Consider the following 16,543-nt stretch of genomic DNA (forward strand, 5'->3'; position numbering starts at 1 on the left):
GTGTATTCAGGAGGATATAGGTCACTGCCTATGAGGTCAACTATTCGTAGATAGAAGCTTAGAGGCTTAGAATGTTTTAGAATTACTTCGGTAGGCTGTCCTTGAACAATTCTAAAATTAGAGTTTTCGCGGTACAGTTTCTCCATGTGCCTAACGGTTGTGGACCAGTTGCTTCGTGTTTCTATTAATTTTAGATGTTATCGATTCCACAGTCACGGGTTTCAGGCAGTTCTCGAGATAACGAGTGACATCATTTCCATGCGTATTGCTAGACCCTGAAACGTCATCGAGCGAGAAACGGAAAACTTGAAATTGATCACTCGCATTGTAATATACAAAGGAACGAACCACGTTGGCGTTCTCGTTACTAATATTTTTTCGCTATACTATAATCTTCCTCGAACAGTGTCGCAATGTTTGTAATTAATTTGCGTACATTTATTTTCGAAGTTGACAATACTACGTTCCTAAGATGGAATAGCAAACGATGTATAATTTCGTTTGTGCCAGATTAATTTAGTCTTTACAGCAGCGTTATTCAACGTGGGTTGTAAATTTGTAGGTTGACCATTTATTAGATAATTGTGTTCCATATTCTTGGCATATCTGATAAGGCATGTTTAAAGTTGTATGAAATGATTGGATAAGCGAGTAGATCTCAGTCTTGTGAAAAATACGATACTATTTGTACGCGTTCATTTATACGCTCACGTTTCTTTCTAGTTCTTTTCTGAAGTATTTTCATGGCACGTTTACGGCGTTTTACGATCGAGCTATAGAACAAAGGTAGAAATTTAATAGTATCTGCCAACACGTTCGACGATTCTCAACGAATCGCCTGTGATTATATACATATGCGAATGTGTACGATAAGCGAACAGGAAACGATACGTGAAAAATTATTCAAATTCCATTTTAATCGAATTCACTACGAATGAATTGATTATGGAGAATCGTCGCAGAGAATTACTCAAATATTTGTATGAGTTATATGTTTCGCGTATCTGAGATTACAAGCGTTATCTCCCTGACGTGAAACACTCGAAGTCTCTTGATACGATTTAAACAGCGTTTTTTAAAAGTATTTTTTCTGCATATATGCAGTGGGAACCATATTTAATTTCTGTTATTTTCGACTCATATATTCAGGTATGAGAAGTATTCGCACGAATATAAATTTCTGGACGGTCATTGACACATCGTGCACAATCTCATTTGTTTATCGCTAATATTCTAAGGCTCCGAGTAAGGCCAAAATAACGAACACTCTTGAGTACATAATGACACGATATTTCATTTCGCTTCTTTAAGCTTGACTGGGATAATTTTTATGGCAATGATTTTCCGTTTATTTGCAGGCTCTCATATTCATTTGTTTACGTTGGTGCATAATATTTCACCACGTTTTCATATTGTTTTCATGCAAGTTCGACAGTACTTTAGATTTTTTACGAACCTCTTTTTGGCTCTTGCAAACACGCTCGCGTCATTTTTACCGCTGATTATAACTCGCACTTTACATTTATCATAGGTGAAGATCCGATGCTTAGCGACCAACAGCAATATCGATACATGACTGTTGACGATATGAAATCCATGGGGGATGACTCGATGCGCGTCAACGTGACAGATGACGAGAGAGACAATCGACATTCCGGAGGTAAGAATTACGTGAAATTCATGTTTCCTGTTGCAAATTCATTGTTCTTATAACGTACAATTGCCTATGTAGATTTTTGCACAAGGTTTTCGCTAATACGTCCGTTATTCAGTTGATAATAGTATCCCATTTACCCAAACTCTAAAGAATATCATCAAAATCGAGGCTTCCAAATGTGAACCGTGTTGTTTCGGAAAATATATTCTAAAAATATGAGGCTTACGTCCGGATGTATCAATTTTGACGATTGCGTGATTCAAAGCTAGGATAGTCTCAAACCTTTGTCAAAACGATATCAGATATTTAATTATCACATCCTACTTTATTATTAATTAACCCTTTCTACTCCACTAATGTCCCTACAACAATAATGATAATATAAATATTGCTTCTTGTGTTGTTATCGTCGATAAAAGATGAGAAATGCGACAAGTTCTGCATTCTTTTTTTTAACAAAATTTTTGATTGAAAAAGATTTTATTATGGAATGCTGATAAAAATTTCTAGAGTTCAAACGCTTAGACCTTTACATTTTGTGTTATAAGAGTACAAAGAATAAAATAACACAAGAATAGTAAACAGGTAATATTTGATTTCATATAACGCAAAAATATTATTTAGTAATAATGTTTCATTATACTTTAAGGCTATTTTCTATATTTTATAGTTGGAAAATTATTGAATATTATCCTGCTTATTTTGTCTACCTTACATAGAGACATATCGCGTTTATTCGTTTTTTTCTTACATTACGACACAGTATCTAGTTAAATCAATGATACAGCCTATTGACGGAAAATGCAAAACGAGAATTAATTTTGCGCTCTTAGAAACGGAAGAGGTTTCAAGGGCAATTTAATTTCTTTTAAGTAGAGTGCTGTGTTTTTTATCCTTTGCGCGGTAGCGATTGTAGAGTTCAACAAGGTATAATGAAAGGTCATTCGAGACGATGGAGGGTCATAAATTAATGAGTCTTGCTTTAAAAAAGATGCTTGAAGTGTTGGTTGTTTGTATTGGTGCAGTGATAATAGATAGTGTCTTGAAAATTGCATAAAGGCGTGTATTTATCACTTCCGTATTAATTAATCATACGTCAGAACTATTGTTTATTCAACGTATTTTGTAACATTTTTAAATGTGAAATTTATTGAAAAATATATGTACAAGGAGTAAACTCGAACGAGCTAAATTTTCGTTGCACTATCAAAAGATTGGGGAAACTATTTGAAAAATTATTTGGTAACTGTAATTATTATTTAATTATTATTTAATTAACAATTATTTAATTAATAAATTATTTAATTAATTATTATTTAATTATTATTTAATTAACATTTATGTACAAAGATGTTAAAGTGGCACATCAAAACTTAGAATATGATGAAAAATACCATTTATTTATGCATTACAACTCTCCGTCATTTCCGATCATTTTTTTCGTTAATGTATGTAATAAGTAACACGCAATTGTTGTTCTAATAATAGGACGACTAAAGAAACGGTATACATAAGCAGTACTTTGTCCAAGACAGTTGACTTCGACCTGTCATTTTTCGTCACGCGATAAAATTTATTTCATATTGCATCCGTCTATCTCTAAAAGAAATTTAATTTCTTAATTTTCGAACGAATGCTTTTTATTACGCGTCACACGATGCATTTTATGTGTTCTTACGCAAAAGGTGCGGTATTGAAGTACATAGATTATTAGCACTATTTTCGCTTCAGATCTTGTTTTTTATTCTTTATTCATTAGCGTTATATATCCCACATAACATAGTTCTAAACTTCATTTACAAATAGTTTTTACGAAAACTATTTACAATGGTCACACCTAACGTTTATATTATTAATTTCCGAATTTTTTCAATTAATACAATACTTTCCATTTTCTTCTGTCTTCAAAAATCTTGTAGCTAATAGTAGATATTAAAATCTTTAGGTGAACGATTTGAAGTTTTCATAATTTTCTTGTATATACGAGCAGAGTATGTAATTACGAATAATACGGCCAAAGTTATGGTGGGCGTCGTATTCCGAATGATTAAACAGGAAAACACATAAAAGAACAATAAAAGCATATCCATACTTGATAAATTTTTCATTGAAGATATCTAAAATGCATCCACGTGATAGCTCGCGTTAATTATTTCCATATTACGTATTTAATACAGGGGAAGCGTTACATGTTTAATAATAAATTTGATTTATAGCACCAATGATAACCGAGATGATCACAAAAGAAAATTATCAACGTACAAACGCTGCCAATCTCAAACTAGACAATGTTGATATTAATAGGCACCCAGTACACGTCGGGTATGTATTAATTTATTCATCCTCTTATTCTATAAACACCACTCATCTAACACTAGTCAAACAATTGTACAATTTAGGGTAGGTTGTATTATTCATTCATAATTGTATAATACTGCTCTGAGCAACTCTTTTGTATCATAAAGTGCTTGACAAAATTTGTATATTTATATTCATGCTATAATCTATTTAATTTGTAAATTCTTTAAACTTATCTTCATATACCGTGGTATCTGATAAAAATTTTTTAACTATTATACAACTTACCCCATTGACATATTTAAAAATATATCTAAACTACTTGCGTTTTGAAGTATTTTATCGGGCAAAGACATATCTGTAAGATCTGCCTGCAACATACTAGAATACGTTTCAATTGGTCCTAATTTGCAGAGTTTGTGAAGGTGTTCGAAATTTTTCCAAATTCTCTTCGATTATTCTCAGATCGATGTTTCTTGTTTATGAAAATTTTCCCAGTTGAAAATTTGCATCGTCATCTATTGAATTGGAAATTGTTTGCAAAGTATATATACTATACATGCACGACGAATTAAAGAGGATGTTCAATCCGACTTCTACTAACTGAATTACCGAGATAGAAAGTCAACGAAGCCGATCTCTATATTTGCATGGTTTGTTTTAATACTTAATAATTGCGCAACGTAAATAAGATACAAATCAAATATGTACAGATTAACACGAACTTCAAGCTGTAGTCGAAATTCAATACAATATATAAAAAATGTATTTTGAATCTTTAAGCTCTCATGCTTGTAAAAAAAAAAAGCTCGTTGCTACACATAACTGAATTTATAACACAGATTATTTTGATAATCTAAGATAATTACACAGAAGCTTTGTTGTGTTACTGAAATACGTTCTTCGTTAAAGTTGGCGTAATGCATTTCATTGGGCAAGAATTGCAGTATCGGAAAACTGTTTCTTTCAAAAGGCTATAATTGGCGTTTGTCGTATTGGATTGGAAAAAGTTGTCGGAACTCTATTTATACACACTTGTAGGAAATAACGTCTATTGTAATTTTGATACAGTTCGAAATTGTATATAGAACGTAGAAGCATATAGTACGCAAACAGTGGCGTACATAAAAAAGAGAACAATAATAATGTTGATATCATGAAACAATAATATTGTGTATTATAGTGTGATACGGTGTGCATTGGTGAAAGACTCCTGCTCTAATTAACCTAGATCATTGGCTGATATATAATAACAAAATGTGGTACAGGATTGTAAGAATTTATATTTACGAGAGCCGCATAAAATGAGCTTGAACTTTCTATTTTCACAGAATTCTTCTAAATTAATTTTTAGTTGGCTTCACGTATTTTTTAGCGTAGACAAACTAACGAAATACGGCGAATAAAAATACCTTCTTATCATATAATGACGTACACATACCAAAATTGACATGTTCATACATTGACAGCATCAAATTGATAAATAATAAAATAAAAAGGATAAAATCGAGTGGATCATAAAAGGATACTATGCGACAATCGGAAATTTGCATCTCGAAGCTTTCCATAACGTTGTTTTACGTTAAATTTTCTTTATGTTGAAAGTAAAGAAGTTATTACGGGACATACGTAATAATTGACATAATTCATTGTTACATAATCGCGAACATAATGAAAGCATAAGAGCGTAATTGTCATCGCGGGGACTGTCACGGAATGTTTCAAATGGAGCCAACGAGAATCAAACCAGTAACTGAACTCTAATCAGTTTTCTGTTACACATCATATCTCTCACAGCAAGCTATTTTTTACCTACTTTCTTTTTAATTCTATTCAGAATGTTCAGTTCAATGTTTATGTAATCGGCCAACCAGCTAAACAAGAGCCAACCGCTTGGTGCCCTCGTTTACATCCTGTCTTGCTCGTAGCAATATTAGATTATCTAGTTAATAAGCATGTTGTTCTTGAAATATCTTTGGGATGAACGATTCTTTGATGGTGTAATTTAATTGGATACCATGTTCCTTACTAATAACAGCGGGTTGTTACAATTTCAGAGATCTCGTACTTAATCGAGGAGTAGACAAGTACATAATATAACGTTCTACTAAACACGAAGTAAACAAATCACACATTTTTAGATTTTATTCTAAATATTATTAGAAATATGCGATGATGCTAAATATTACACAAGTATTGTCAAATGAAACATTACTTGTGTAAAATTAATATTTTTTTTTCTTTATATCAATATTGATATTAATTTTTACATTGCATATTTTCTAAATATTTTTAAATTAATAACAAATCGAATATATCTTACAAACTAGTTTTTTCTCAGTTACTAAGAAATTAAGAAAGAGTAGTACGTTTAATACAATGGTAGTTTTGTATTTTACATTTTCAATGGATTCTCTCTTTGCGTTTAGTAGGACAGGATACTTATCGTATCGGACAAATAACGTTTTGTTCGAGTTACCTTCTTATATCTTCAGAATGTTTTCCTTATACATTTAACCATATACAAGAGCACATGTGTTTGCACGTACTTGTTTCTGAAAATGTAGAATGGTTTTTCCAAGTGCACAGATTTCCTAAAGCAAACAGCAGAGAAAAGTGCAACGTGCACGGCAAACAAAGAAAAACAAAAATAGTAAGCATGCGCATGAAACGAATTTTTTATCCATAATCATACTAGATTTTGTTCTGAGATCAGAGCGTCCCTAGAGTCCCTAAATACATCGCTGGCAGCTCTTGGTACCATGTCGAAAGGACAAGGAATGTGGAGGGACAGGTACACCATGCCCTTTTTATTACTCTCCTTTCTGTGTTTAGGCGTTTTTATATACAATATATTTAGATATAGAAAAAGAATCGTACGTATAAAACGAACACATGACGGAAAACACGTTACATTCGCGTACACAAAGTACTATGTCTGTGTCTATTACAATATAATATGTCCAAACGTCATGTTGATTCGAAGTGGCTTGTGATCTTTTAGCGAAGCAAATTACAATTTTAAAACGTGTATATAAATTCTATAAATTTTATAATTGCGTGAATGTATCTATTGTTGATGATTTGTATTTATTTCATATATTCTTTTCATACGATAAATTATATATATAATATGGATCATGGCCAAAGACAGTAGTCCAGTCTAACTAATAATTTCTCAAGCAAATGCACAAGAATATGTAATATGTCATAATGTCAATATGGGATTTAAATGTTACTTTTAGAATCTCATATTTTACCATCAAATGGTACATGCATGTTGTACGAATGAAAGTAAGAAAATGATTTATATAAAGGTAGCCTTGCATAAATGTACTATTAAAAATTATGACAGAAATACGAAGTTATAATGAGCTGGTTTTTCGTTCGATATAAATTAACGATAATTAAACTTCAATTCCCATACTTTATTTCTATTGTTCATATTTATGAACGTGTTTGATTAACAAAAAATTGCATTTATCACAATATGAATTTCTTATTCGGTTCACGACACAAATTCTTTGTATTTTCAACATTAGTACGCTGATATCTTTTTGTTTAGCGTGTAGGGACTCTAAATATACATATGAAATATTTATTCCATATTAAGCACCGATCGATCGTTTTCAAGCTATTGATAATACTTGTTGAACTATTGTATTGAAAAGTCGATATTTCGTTTCTCTTAAATGAAATTACTACGAGTCTATGTTTGTATTTGTTATTTCTTGTTTTCATTCGTAAAACATATTGACGTCATTTTGCGAAAAAGACCTGGATTTACTAGTGCATTCGATAAATTCGACACTGAACAATAACACCGAACAATTAATCCAATGGAACATAAATATAGTTGAAAAGAACATATTAGCTAAATTATGAATAGCTGAACATAGAAATAATAGTTGTTTAGTAAATAATGGAATATTGTGATAAAGATTAAAAGTGCTCTTGTAGATATAGGAAGAGAATCGTTCGTCCTCTAGTTTAATGATAGTTAATTACCAATAGATAACCATTTTGGACACATTTTTATGATATAGTGGCTGCTGCTCGTATCATTGTTCTCCTTTCTCCCTTTATGACAAGTTTGAGCTATTTTTTGCATATGTAACGAAATCTGTTGACGATATATTTATAATACCATGAGCAACGTAGAAAGAATTATTTTTATGTGCTTTGCGCGATGAACGAAAAATCATTTGATCGAATTGAAAAGAAGATATTACAGATTTCGGAACAATCGATTTTACGTTGCCACCCTAACGTATACCTATTTTCCGCAGAGTGTGAATGATGTGACCTCGTTGCGTCTCCACTATAATACATAATTATTATTGTTGCTCCCCATTTTTGTAGTTTTGTATAATAGAAAAGTGGCTTGCGTGTGATGATTGCGGGTTTTCGAAAATTGAATGAAAAACAATCATCATGATAAGCACGGAGGCAGTTTAAGAACGTCCAAGAGAACGAAGTTATGCGAACGTGCTGGAAAGAAATGACAACAGAAATATTCGAAAATCTGTAAAGTTGCGCTAGTTTAGAATCTCGACTCCATCTATGTCGTCATCTTCTCACCATCATTTTTATGAACGAATGGATACTAACGCGTTTTTTATTTTGTTCCCGATCCTCTCTGTTATTTTATTTGCGCTACTCGCAGAATTCCACAGTGGAGAAAGTAAGTGATCTTCTCTTGAATCTTAGCTTCTGCTACTTGCCATATCGCTCTTCAATTTGATTTATGTTCTTGATACATTTCCTTTGAACGCACAATGCCCGTAGTCGCTCAAGTTTTAGTATTCTTAGACAGAATATTTTAGTGCACAATGAATATACGTAAATCGAAAAGATGAAATTTATACGATAAAATAACAGGAAATTGGAATAGTAACATATCTCAGGGGAAATATGTCGATGATACGATAATATGAATTACAACAAAAATTATGTTCCGTTGTAAATAAATTTTGCCAAAAATCTCAATTTTAGAATTAATAAATTTTCATTATTTATAGTTGGAAGTTGTTCCTAGAATTTTAAATCTACGTAAATACAATTATTTTAATATGTATTAAGCATCATCTGTTTGTCATAGTTAAAAGCTGTAATATATTCCAGAAACATAATGTATATTGTGAATGTGAAGAGTTCTATTACATCATCTCACTTGAGCAACCTTCGTAGAATTTATGTATGATCGATATTTTTAGACTATTTAATGTACGACAAAAGAAGAATGTTATTCGTGAAGACGTTTTGTTACGTGGATGTAAATGAAATATTGAATCATTTACATTAATTATATTCACTGTGCACACGTTGTATGCAACATCTTTGTGAATAATTCTCAGGTTCATTATGGAACTCGTCCTCCAGCACAGTCATCAATCAGCAATCAATAGGAAGCAATCGAATGGATCTTTGAATTCCAATTCAACCAATTTTTATGATTCTTTTTCTTTTTTCTTTTTTTATGATAGTATTCAGTGTTAATTAGCGTTACGCTTGCAGACATAGAATATTCATACAGCAAATCCTTCACACAAGCTCACAAGCCGTACTGTTTCTATTTTAGTTATCTGATTTAAAATTTAATTTGCTCCATTTCTCATGTAACTTATCTTTGCACACTGTTGTCTTGTAATTAATTTATTTCTCTTTTTTTTTTACAGTTACCCCTCATACGCAGCAATAAATCATATCCAAAGCACATATAATTTTTTTGTAACGTTTACGGAACAAATTGAAACATTTAATAACTACGCCGTATACATAAAACCGCCTTCAAAATGACCTGACACGATTAAGAATAATTTCTGTATTTAACTTTATGCTTATAGTAAAAATTTATCGTGAACGTTGCTTTTCGGCTTGGCGTGCTTATGTGATAACTCAATCGTTTGTTTTAATTGGCCTTCTAAAATATTTTTACTACGAATCATTAAAAACAGACTAATTATAAAATACTTATTCGTTCGTTTAGAAATGATATATATATATATATATATTATAATAAAGTATTCGATGAATTAGCACTATTTTTATACGTAACGTTATCTTGGTATGTACATAAAATTTCAAATATGTGCCGAAAAAGCCGTATTAATTCTTTGAAGGATCTAGATTAGTATAAATATTATGTATACACATTAGTAAAAATATTTTTTTTTTCTTTAATTATAATTGGTTTGACTTAAGCGAAGCAGTTAGCATGATCGTATTATTTATCGAACGGCCAAATGTTCGCACAATATTCGTATGTAATAGTGTTGAATAATGATTTATGAGTACGTGTCCAAATAATGATTAGCCCCCATGCAATGATTGCTCTTATTTTCAAGTCTTTTTCTGTATCGACATATCGTAATGCTATAAGCTAAGGCGATATGTACCTTTCTGTTTCTACGATCGACGCGTGAATTTTCTTTATAACTATGTTTATTGTATAAATGATAGCTTCCTGGTTTCCTTTCTGGTGGATGCACGAGGTGGTGCGATGCGTGGCTGCAGACATAGTGGTGTACGTGTAATCGTTCCTCCTAGAAAAGCCGCAATGCCTATGCGCGTTACGTGCAGGTATTTAAGAAGGGACAAATTGACGAACCCACCGCCTTTGATGGAAGGGGAGGCTCTTGCCAGCCGTATCCTTGAACTAGGACCCGTGGGTGCCAAATTCTTAGGGTAAGTACGAAATATGTATCTGAAAGTACATAATATGCAAAGTACATGATATACAGAAGTGTCTCTTATATTTGCTTTTAATATATCGTATTTAAAGTAATATTTTAATATAAGTTTAGATAATCATCGTCGAATCGAATTTTCAGTTTCTGAATTTTTTCCGCAATTTATTTAAGATAATATTTTAGCCTATGCAGTCGCTGTAAAAAATTGATTTTCGGAATATAGGTAGCATTATTAAACGAAAAATGTACAGTTTCTAAATTAGTCTTCAATTTGTTTGAGAAAACAATTGCGACATGTTAATTAATTCATCAATTATTAGCATTTAAATAGTGTTGATATCAGGATGATTGAGGACCATTATTGACAGCAATAACTTGTTGATAGGTTTAAGTATCTTCCAGATATAACGTACTCGTTGGTTTAAATAGGACCATATATTTTTCTCTTCTTATCAAACGATAATTGTTCTTTAAGTATATACAAAGTTTCACATATAGCAACTCTGCAATCCCACTTCAAAATTTCTCGATATCTCCAGATTGTTCTAAATTCTATAAATTATCGTATGATTCATCGTAAAGTATAACGTTGGCATGTAACAAAGAGATTTGAGATTATCCCATTGGTGACCCAAATTCGTTCGCTATTATACTAGATTAAGGAGTGCAGCTTAATGTGCAAATGCAATTTTCATGTCCTGAGAAACGTAAGTCGTGCTTCGATAAATTATTACAATTGAAGAGTTCTGTTTAAATTATTTGTAAAAAAATTTTCTCTAATTCTTATAAAAAATGTTAATCCTTAAATTGTAAAAAGGTGATATAAAATTCAAACGTATATTACGTTCGTAGATAAGACAAATTTGCTATTGAACGTAATGTACGAATCTTACAAATGATGAGTATATTATCAAATTTTGCAATAATAATAATTTTTTCGACTAGACCTGTCATCATTGAAGTACCACACTTTGCTTCGTTGCGGGGCAAGGAACGAGAAATAGTAATACTTCGATCGGATAATGGAGAAACTTGGCGCGAGCATACCTTGGAAGCCAGCGAGGAGGCTGTCCAAGATGTGCTTAACGAGAGCTTTGAAGGAGAAGGTACCACTATTTCCTCATCTTTTCTCAATTTAGCTTTTGTTTATCATAAATCCTGTAACTCTTTGCTTCGTATTAAAATAAATCGTACTGAACAATATGTTCATCGTTACATTTCTTAAGTACGTACATATGGATAGATATACATATTTAATCTTGTATAATTTATCTTACATGACATCTACCTCACAAAGTGCTACTAAAGTACTGTCTTATCTGTTAATCGTCATTTCCATTTGTTTATACTAGCCTAACCATCTAAAAAATAATAGGAAGATTTTAGGTATCAAATGATAACATCTTGAGAGTGAGATAATATTAATAGTATTCACATGTTATACTCTTTCGTATATCAGGAAATGACTCGAGTATAAACGCTAATGTGCAATTGAAATCTTGAGAGTCTTGAACAAGAACCAATACTTAGAAGCATAGCATGTAATCAATGTTTGCCAATGTTTGTTGATGTAAACAATTATTAAGTGTTTTAGCAGCTAGTTATTTGCTCTATATCCGTTATAAATAGCTCACAGTTTATAAACAAGAGTATATAATACAATTCACAAATGTTTTGAATAACGATAGTTAGCAAGATCTATGTTTGAAAAATATTTAAGTTCTTCGCATTACTTGTGTAAGTAAGTTAACGAAATATGTATAAATATTTTCACAGAATTAAGCCAGCTCGAGGATCTCCAAACTTCCAGAATCGTAAGGATACTCACTGCAGACTTCCCACATTACTTCGCAGTAGTGTCTCGCATCAGGCAAGAGGTTCATGCAGTTGGGCCAGAAGGTGGTACAGTTTCTTCATCGGCTGTTCCACAAGTTCAGGCTGTTTTCCCACCAGCAGCTCTTACTAAAAAGATCAGAGTTGGACTTCAGGTGGTTATTTTCTTCTCGATGCGTTTCATTATTTCTTGAAAACTAAAATTAACGAGAAATCGTTAAATACCGATATTAAAATTTGGAAAATAATTATTTATGTATATGATAGCAACGAGCAAACAATGAGATTGACGTTCCAATTTAGTTTATTAAATAGAATGGTTAAGTTATACCAACGTACAGTATATTGGAAGACTTGCAAAAATCTTTTATGAATGTATTATGTGTTATGCGGTTATAATATATGATTATAGTAGTCGTAAAGATTACGCATAGAAGCTACATAGAATCTGTAATAGGTATCCATACACATTCATGCGTCATTGAACAATTTGATATAAGCAGATGAACGTCATGTAGTACATAATAGAATATTTGAAAAATCAATTACATCAAATACAATCTGTGACATAATTTAGAATAAATTTAAAAGAAATGATACTGTTATTTAGGCACATCCAATACCAGCAGATCTTGTAGCCAAGTTGCTTGGTAACAGAGTGGCGGTATCACCAATCGTAACCGTTGAGCCAAGGCGAAGAAAATTCCACAAACCGATAACCTTAACTATACCGGTACCGCAAGCAGCCAACAAAGGCATGATCAATCAATATTCAGGAGACGCACCGACGTTGAGACTTCTGTGCAGCATAACTGGTAATATATGCTTGCACGTAATATTGTAGAGCAGCGTACCGTCTTACTGGAAAATCTCTTACCGATAAGTGCTGAAACTGTTACGCCGCAACACCTTTGGTGTATATATGCTCTTATCAGACTTCTTACGCATTCGAAGATCAATTTGTAGTTTAGTAGGCATGGCGCGGGCGGTAGGCATCTTCGTCTGTTCTCAGGTCATCGGGACTACGTTAACGATATTTTTGTATCTCGTTAGAATAATTATTCTGTTATTGATCTCGTAGGTGTGCAATGTAAGAAGTAGGTTTGGAGTGTTTTATTTAATACTTAGGAGGTTGTATATATTATCTAGGAGATTAATTTAAGTACGATTATAATTAATACGTCCCGGAGACCTTCGGATAGAGATTTAAAAGGGAGATGGTAGCTGCATGTTTCATAGAAACATTTCGTTGAGTACCATTGTTGTATACATATCTTGTTGTGATTCATTGTTAATGCTTGCATATTGTTAGGATTGAGTCATTTAGGTATGGATTATTAATTAACGTAGATAAAATTTTACTACCTAGCTCATTGTAAGCGTTAACTTCAAAAGTTTTTGTTTCAGCACATTCGTTTGACTGGTAACCGCTTCGATATTAGGCTTGTAATTTATAACTTCTATAAAATTGTTTCCCAAAATATATGTACTTTTAGATCATTATAATATGTATCATACGACACGTTACCGATACAAAGACTGACAATGTTGTATATTTAATCTTACCGTTTGTTACAGTCACGCTGTACTTATTTTATTTATAAGTTTTACATGTGTATAACGAAACTTCTCCGAGTATATAAAACTCAATTTTGATTTTTCCACCTGTTACTACAACAATATTTTGACGAGATTCTCGTTTCTGTTTGGTTGACAAATTATCAAACATTTCAAAAACATTTAATACATTTTATACGATCAAAGAAAAAAAAAAAGAAAGGAAAAAAAAGCAGGAAGATATGTTTTCGACATGCATTGCGCCGCGATTTTTATTACGATTATTTTACACCCTTTTGTTTTCTTTTATCGCTTATTTACTATTTAAAAGCATATTCACACGAGTCGCGTTTGCTTTCTGCGCGGTTTTCAATGTATGACGCTTTGTTTTCATTTGGCAAGCATTATCATTCGGTCAGCGTGTATTTGGTTCTTACATTACCCACACACACGATACAGCACGTACATCAACGCACTTATGGTGACCGATATTAAATACAAATTTTACCAATTCTCTTGTACTGGTTTCGTATGACAAAAGAGAACTGTCCTGTTTTAATGTTTCTCTTCCTGTTCGTGTCGTCACGCAAGGACATTGATTGTTTAAATATGTAAATTTTTCCTGTTTTTAAAAGTGAAAAAATTCATTTGGATATCATTGAATCAACATGAAATGACGTAGTCTTCGTCGTACTAATTACTTTATATCCTACAAAAGAAAATTATATTTACATATTTATTATACGATTATATTTTTTTACACAATATCTTCGGATAATTAAAAGTTTCTTATTATAGCAATATTAATAAGTATTCGCGTTTCTTGATACTTTAAGCCCGGTATTAGTGTCACGGTAATCTGATTTATGAGAGGAATTTAAGATTATTGCTTGTCCTAATTACGACTTAAACGAACATTGACACAGAATGCAAGATTAACTCCTCCCACACCAATGTATTACAATTCCAATGTAACTGTACGAGCCCTTCGATTGTTTTCTTAAACAATATTTTCTCTATAACGGCTTCTGCAGATTTATTCAATTTCATTTACCTAAGTTTCTTTTCAATATTCCAATCTTTAATTATTCTTTACTCCATTACGAAACTAGAGAACGTAGAGGACGTAGTGTACAGAATACTCGACAATCAAAGGGCAGACGCGAATATCCCGGGCTAAAAGCGTCGTATTGTAATTAATCTCGGTCGCATCGGATTTAATATCCCACACATATCACTTCTGCCGATTCTCCATTCGCAGCACGGACATATTTTAATAATGTTATTGGACTTGGTATGTATGTCGTTCAGGGGGTCAGTCTCGGGCAGTCTGGGAGGATGTCACCGGTTCGACGCCATTGACGTTCGTGAAAGATTGCGTTTCCTTTACTACCACGGTATCTGCTCGCTTCTGGTTAATGGATTGTCGGAATATCTCCGAAGCCACGAAAATGGCTACGGAGTTATACACACACGCGACACATGTACCTTTTATGGCTAAGTACGTTTTTCATGTACCTAAGATTAATCGTGTAAAAGACAAATAATCCGTACTGTAATCGCAGGTAGAACATTTCTTCTAAAAATCGGATATCGTTTCTATGCCGGGGTAAGACGAGTAAGGAGAGAGCTCGCTTAGCTTGAGTAGTGCATCGCCTAGTGACGATTATTCATAGAAATATTCATTTCATTCCATGTATCTGTTCCAATTTTCTATTATAGAAAGAGAATTCCGATTTTTATAATATATATCGGTAGAAAGAGATAGTGTTTTTTGATCAGCGCAGACTCTGTTTCGCAATATCAAGTCGATTACGTTTTACCTGCATGATTACAATCACGTTTAGACAGGAAATATTACCGATATCTATTTCGTCCTCAGATTTGTAGTATTTGCAAAGCGAGTAGATCCACTGGAGGCAAGGCTGCGCGTATTTTGTATGACCGACGATAAAGAAGATAAGACTTTAGAAAATCAAGAGCACTTCACGGAAGTTGCGAAGAGCCGAGACGTCGAGGTAAATACACATATGTACATAAGAAATTACGTGAATCACTCGTTGTAATTACCGTATTGTTAACACGCGTTAATCGCCATGGAAACGTTCCCATAGGTACTGGAAGGTAAAACACAATATATGGAATTTTCGGGTAACCTTGTGCCAGTATTGAAGAGCGGCGAGCAGCTTCAATTACCGTTCAGAGCGTTCAAAGAGAATAGAGTTCCGTTCACGGCGAGAATAAAGGATCCGGACGCCGCGGACATGATGGGTCGCATAATGTTCATGAGCGAGCCGAAGGTTCCTAAAGGCGAGTTGCCGCAGACGCCGATTTGCACGTTAAATATTTTATTGCCAGAGAAAATTTCCTCGGAACCCGCTGCCTCGGAGGTGGATTTGTTAGAGCTGTCGAAGAATTATAGTTTTCTACGTGACGGTGGCATAAGTACGTGAACTTCTCACGCTGATTACGAAGGAAATCTGAGCTTGTATGAATCACTGACGTT

General features: G+C 32.9%; 1 protein-coding gene across 36 annotated transcripts in view; it reads left to right on the forward strand.

Moving 5' to 3' along the window:
- Positions 1-16,543, forward strand: part of LOC100642686 (ankyrin-3) — a 93,220-nt gene that overhangs the window by 43,160 nt on the left and 33,517 nt on the right. For 29 of the 36 annotated variants that reach the window (XR_007223977.1, XR_007223978.1, XR_007223979.1 and 26 more), the window contains 11 exons: positions 1,532-1,660; positions 3,874-3,979; positions 6,672-6,749; positions 10,418-10,642; positions 11,593-11,753; positions 12,424-12,635; positions 13,091-13,295; positions 13,793-13,807; positions 15,349-15,538; positions 15,920-16,055; positions 16,152-16,482. Coding sequence is in view for 32 of the 36 variants with exons in the window: in XM_048405591.1 (XP_048261548.1) it covers positions 1,532-1,660; positions 3,874-3,979; positions 6,672-6,749; positions 10,418-10,642; positions 11,593-11,753; positions 12,424-12,635; positions 13,091-13,295; positions 13,793-13,807; positions 15,349-15,538; positions 15,920-16,055; positions 16,152-16,482 (1,788 nt within the window). In the remaining 4 variants the exon portion in view is untranslated. Of the gene's footprint in view, positions 1-1,531; positions 1,661-3,873; positions 3,980-6,671; positions 6,750-8,621; positions 8,640-10,417; positions 10,643-11,592; positions 11,754-12,423; positions 12,636-13,090; positions 13,296-13,792; positions 13,808-13,887; positions 15,036-15,348; positions 15,539-15,919; positions 16,056-16,151; positions 16,483-16,543 lie in introns of those variants that run through there. The other 7 variants (XM_020862648.2, XM_048405597.1, XM_048405595.1 and 4 more) reach the window with 6 other exon arrangements.

Source organism: Bombus terrestris, chromosome 4 (genome assembly GCF_910591885.1).
Source record: "Bombus terrestris chromosome 4, iyBomTerr1.2, whole genome shotgun sequence".
NCBI lineage: Eukaryota > Metazoa > Arthropoda > Insecta > Hymenoptera > Apidae > Bombus > Bombus terrestris.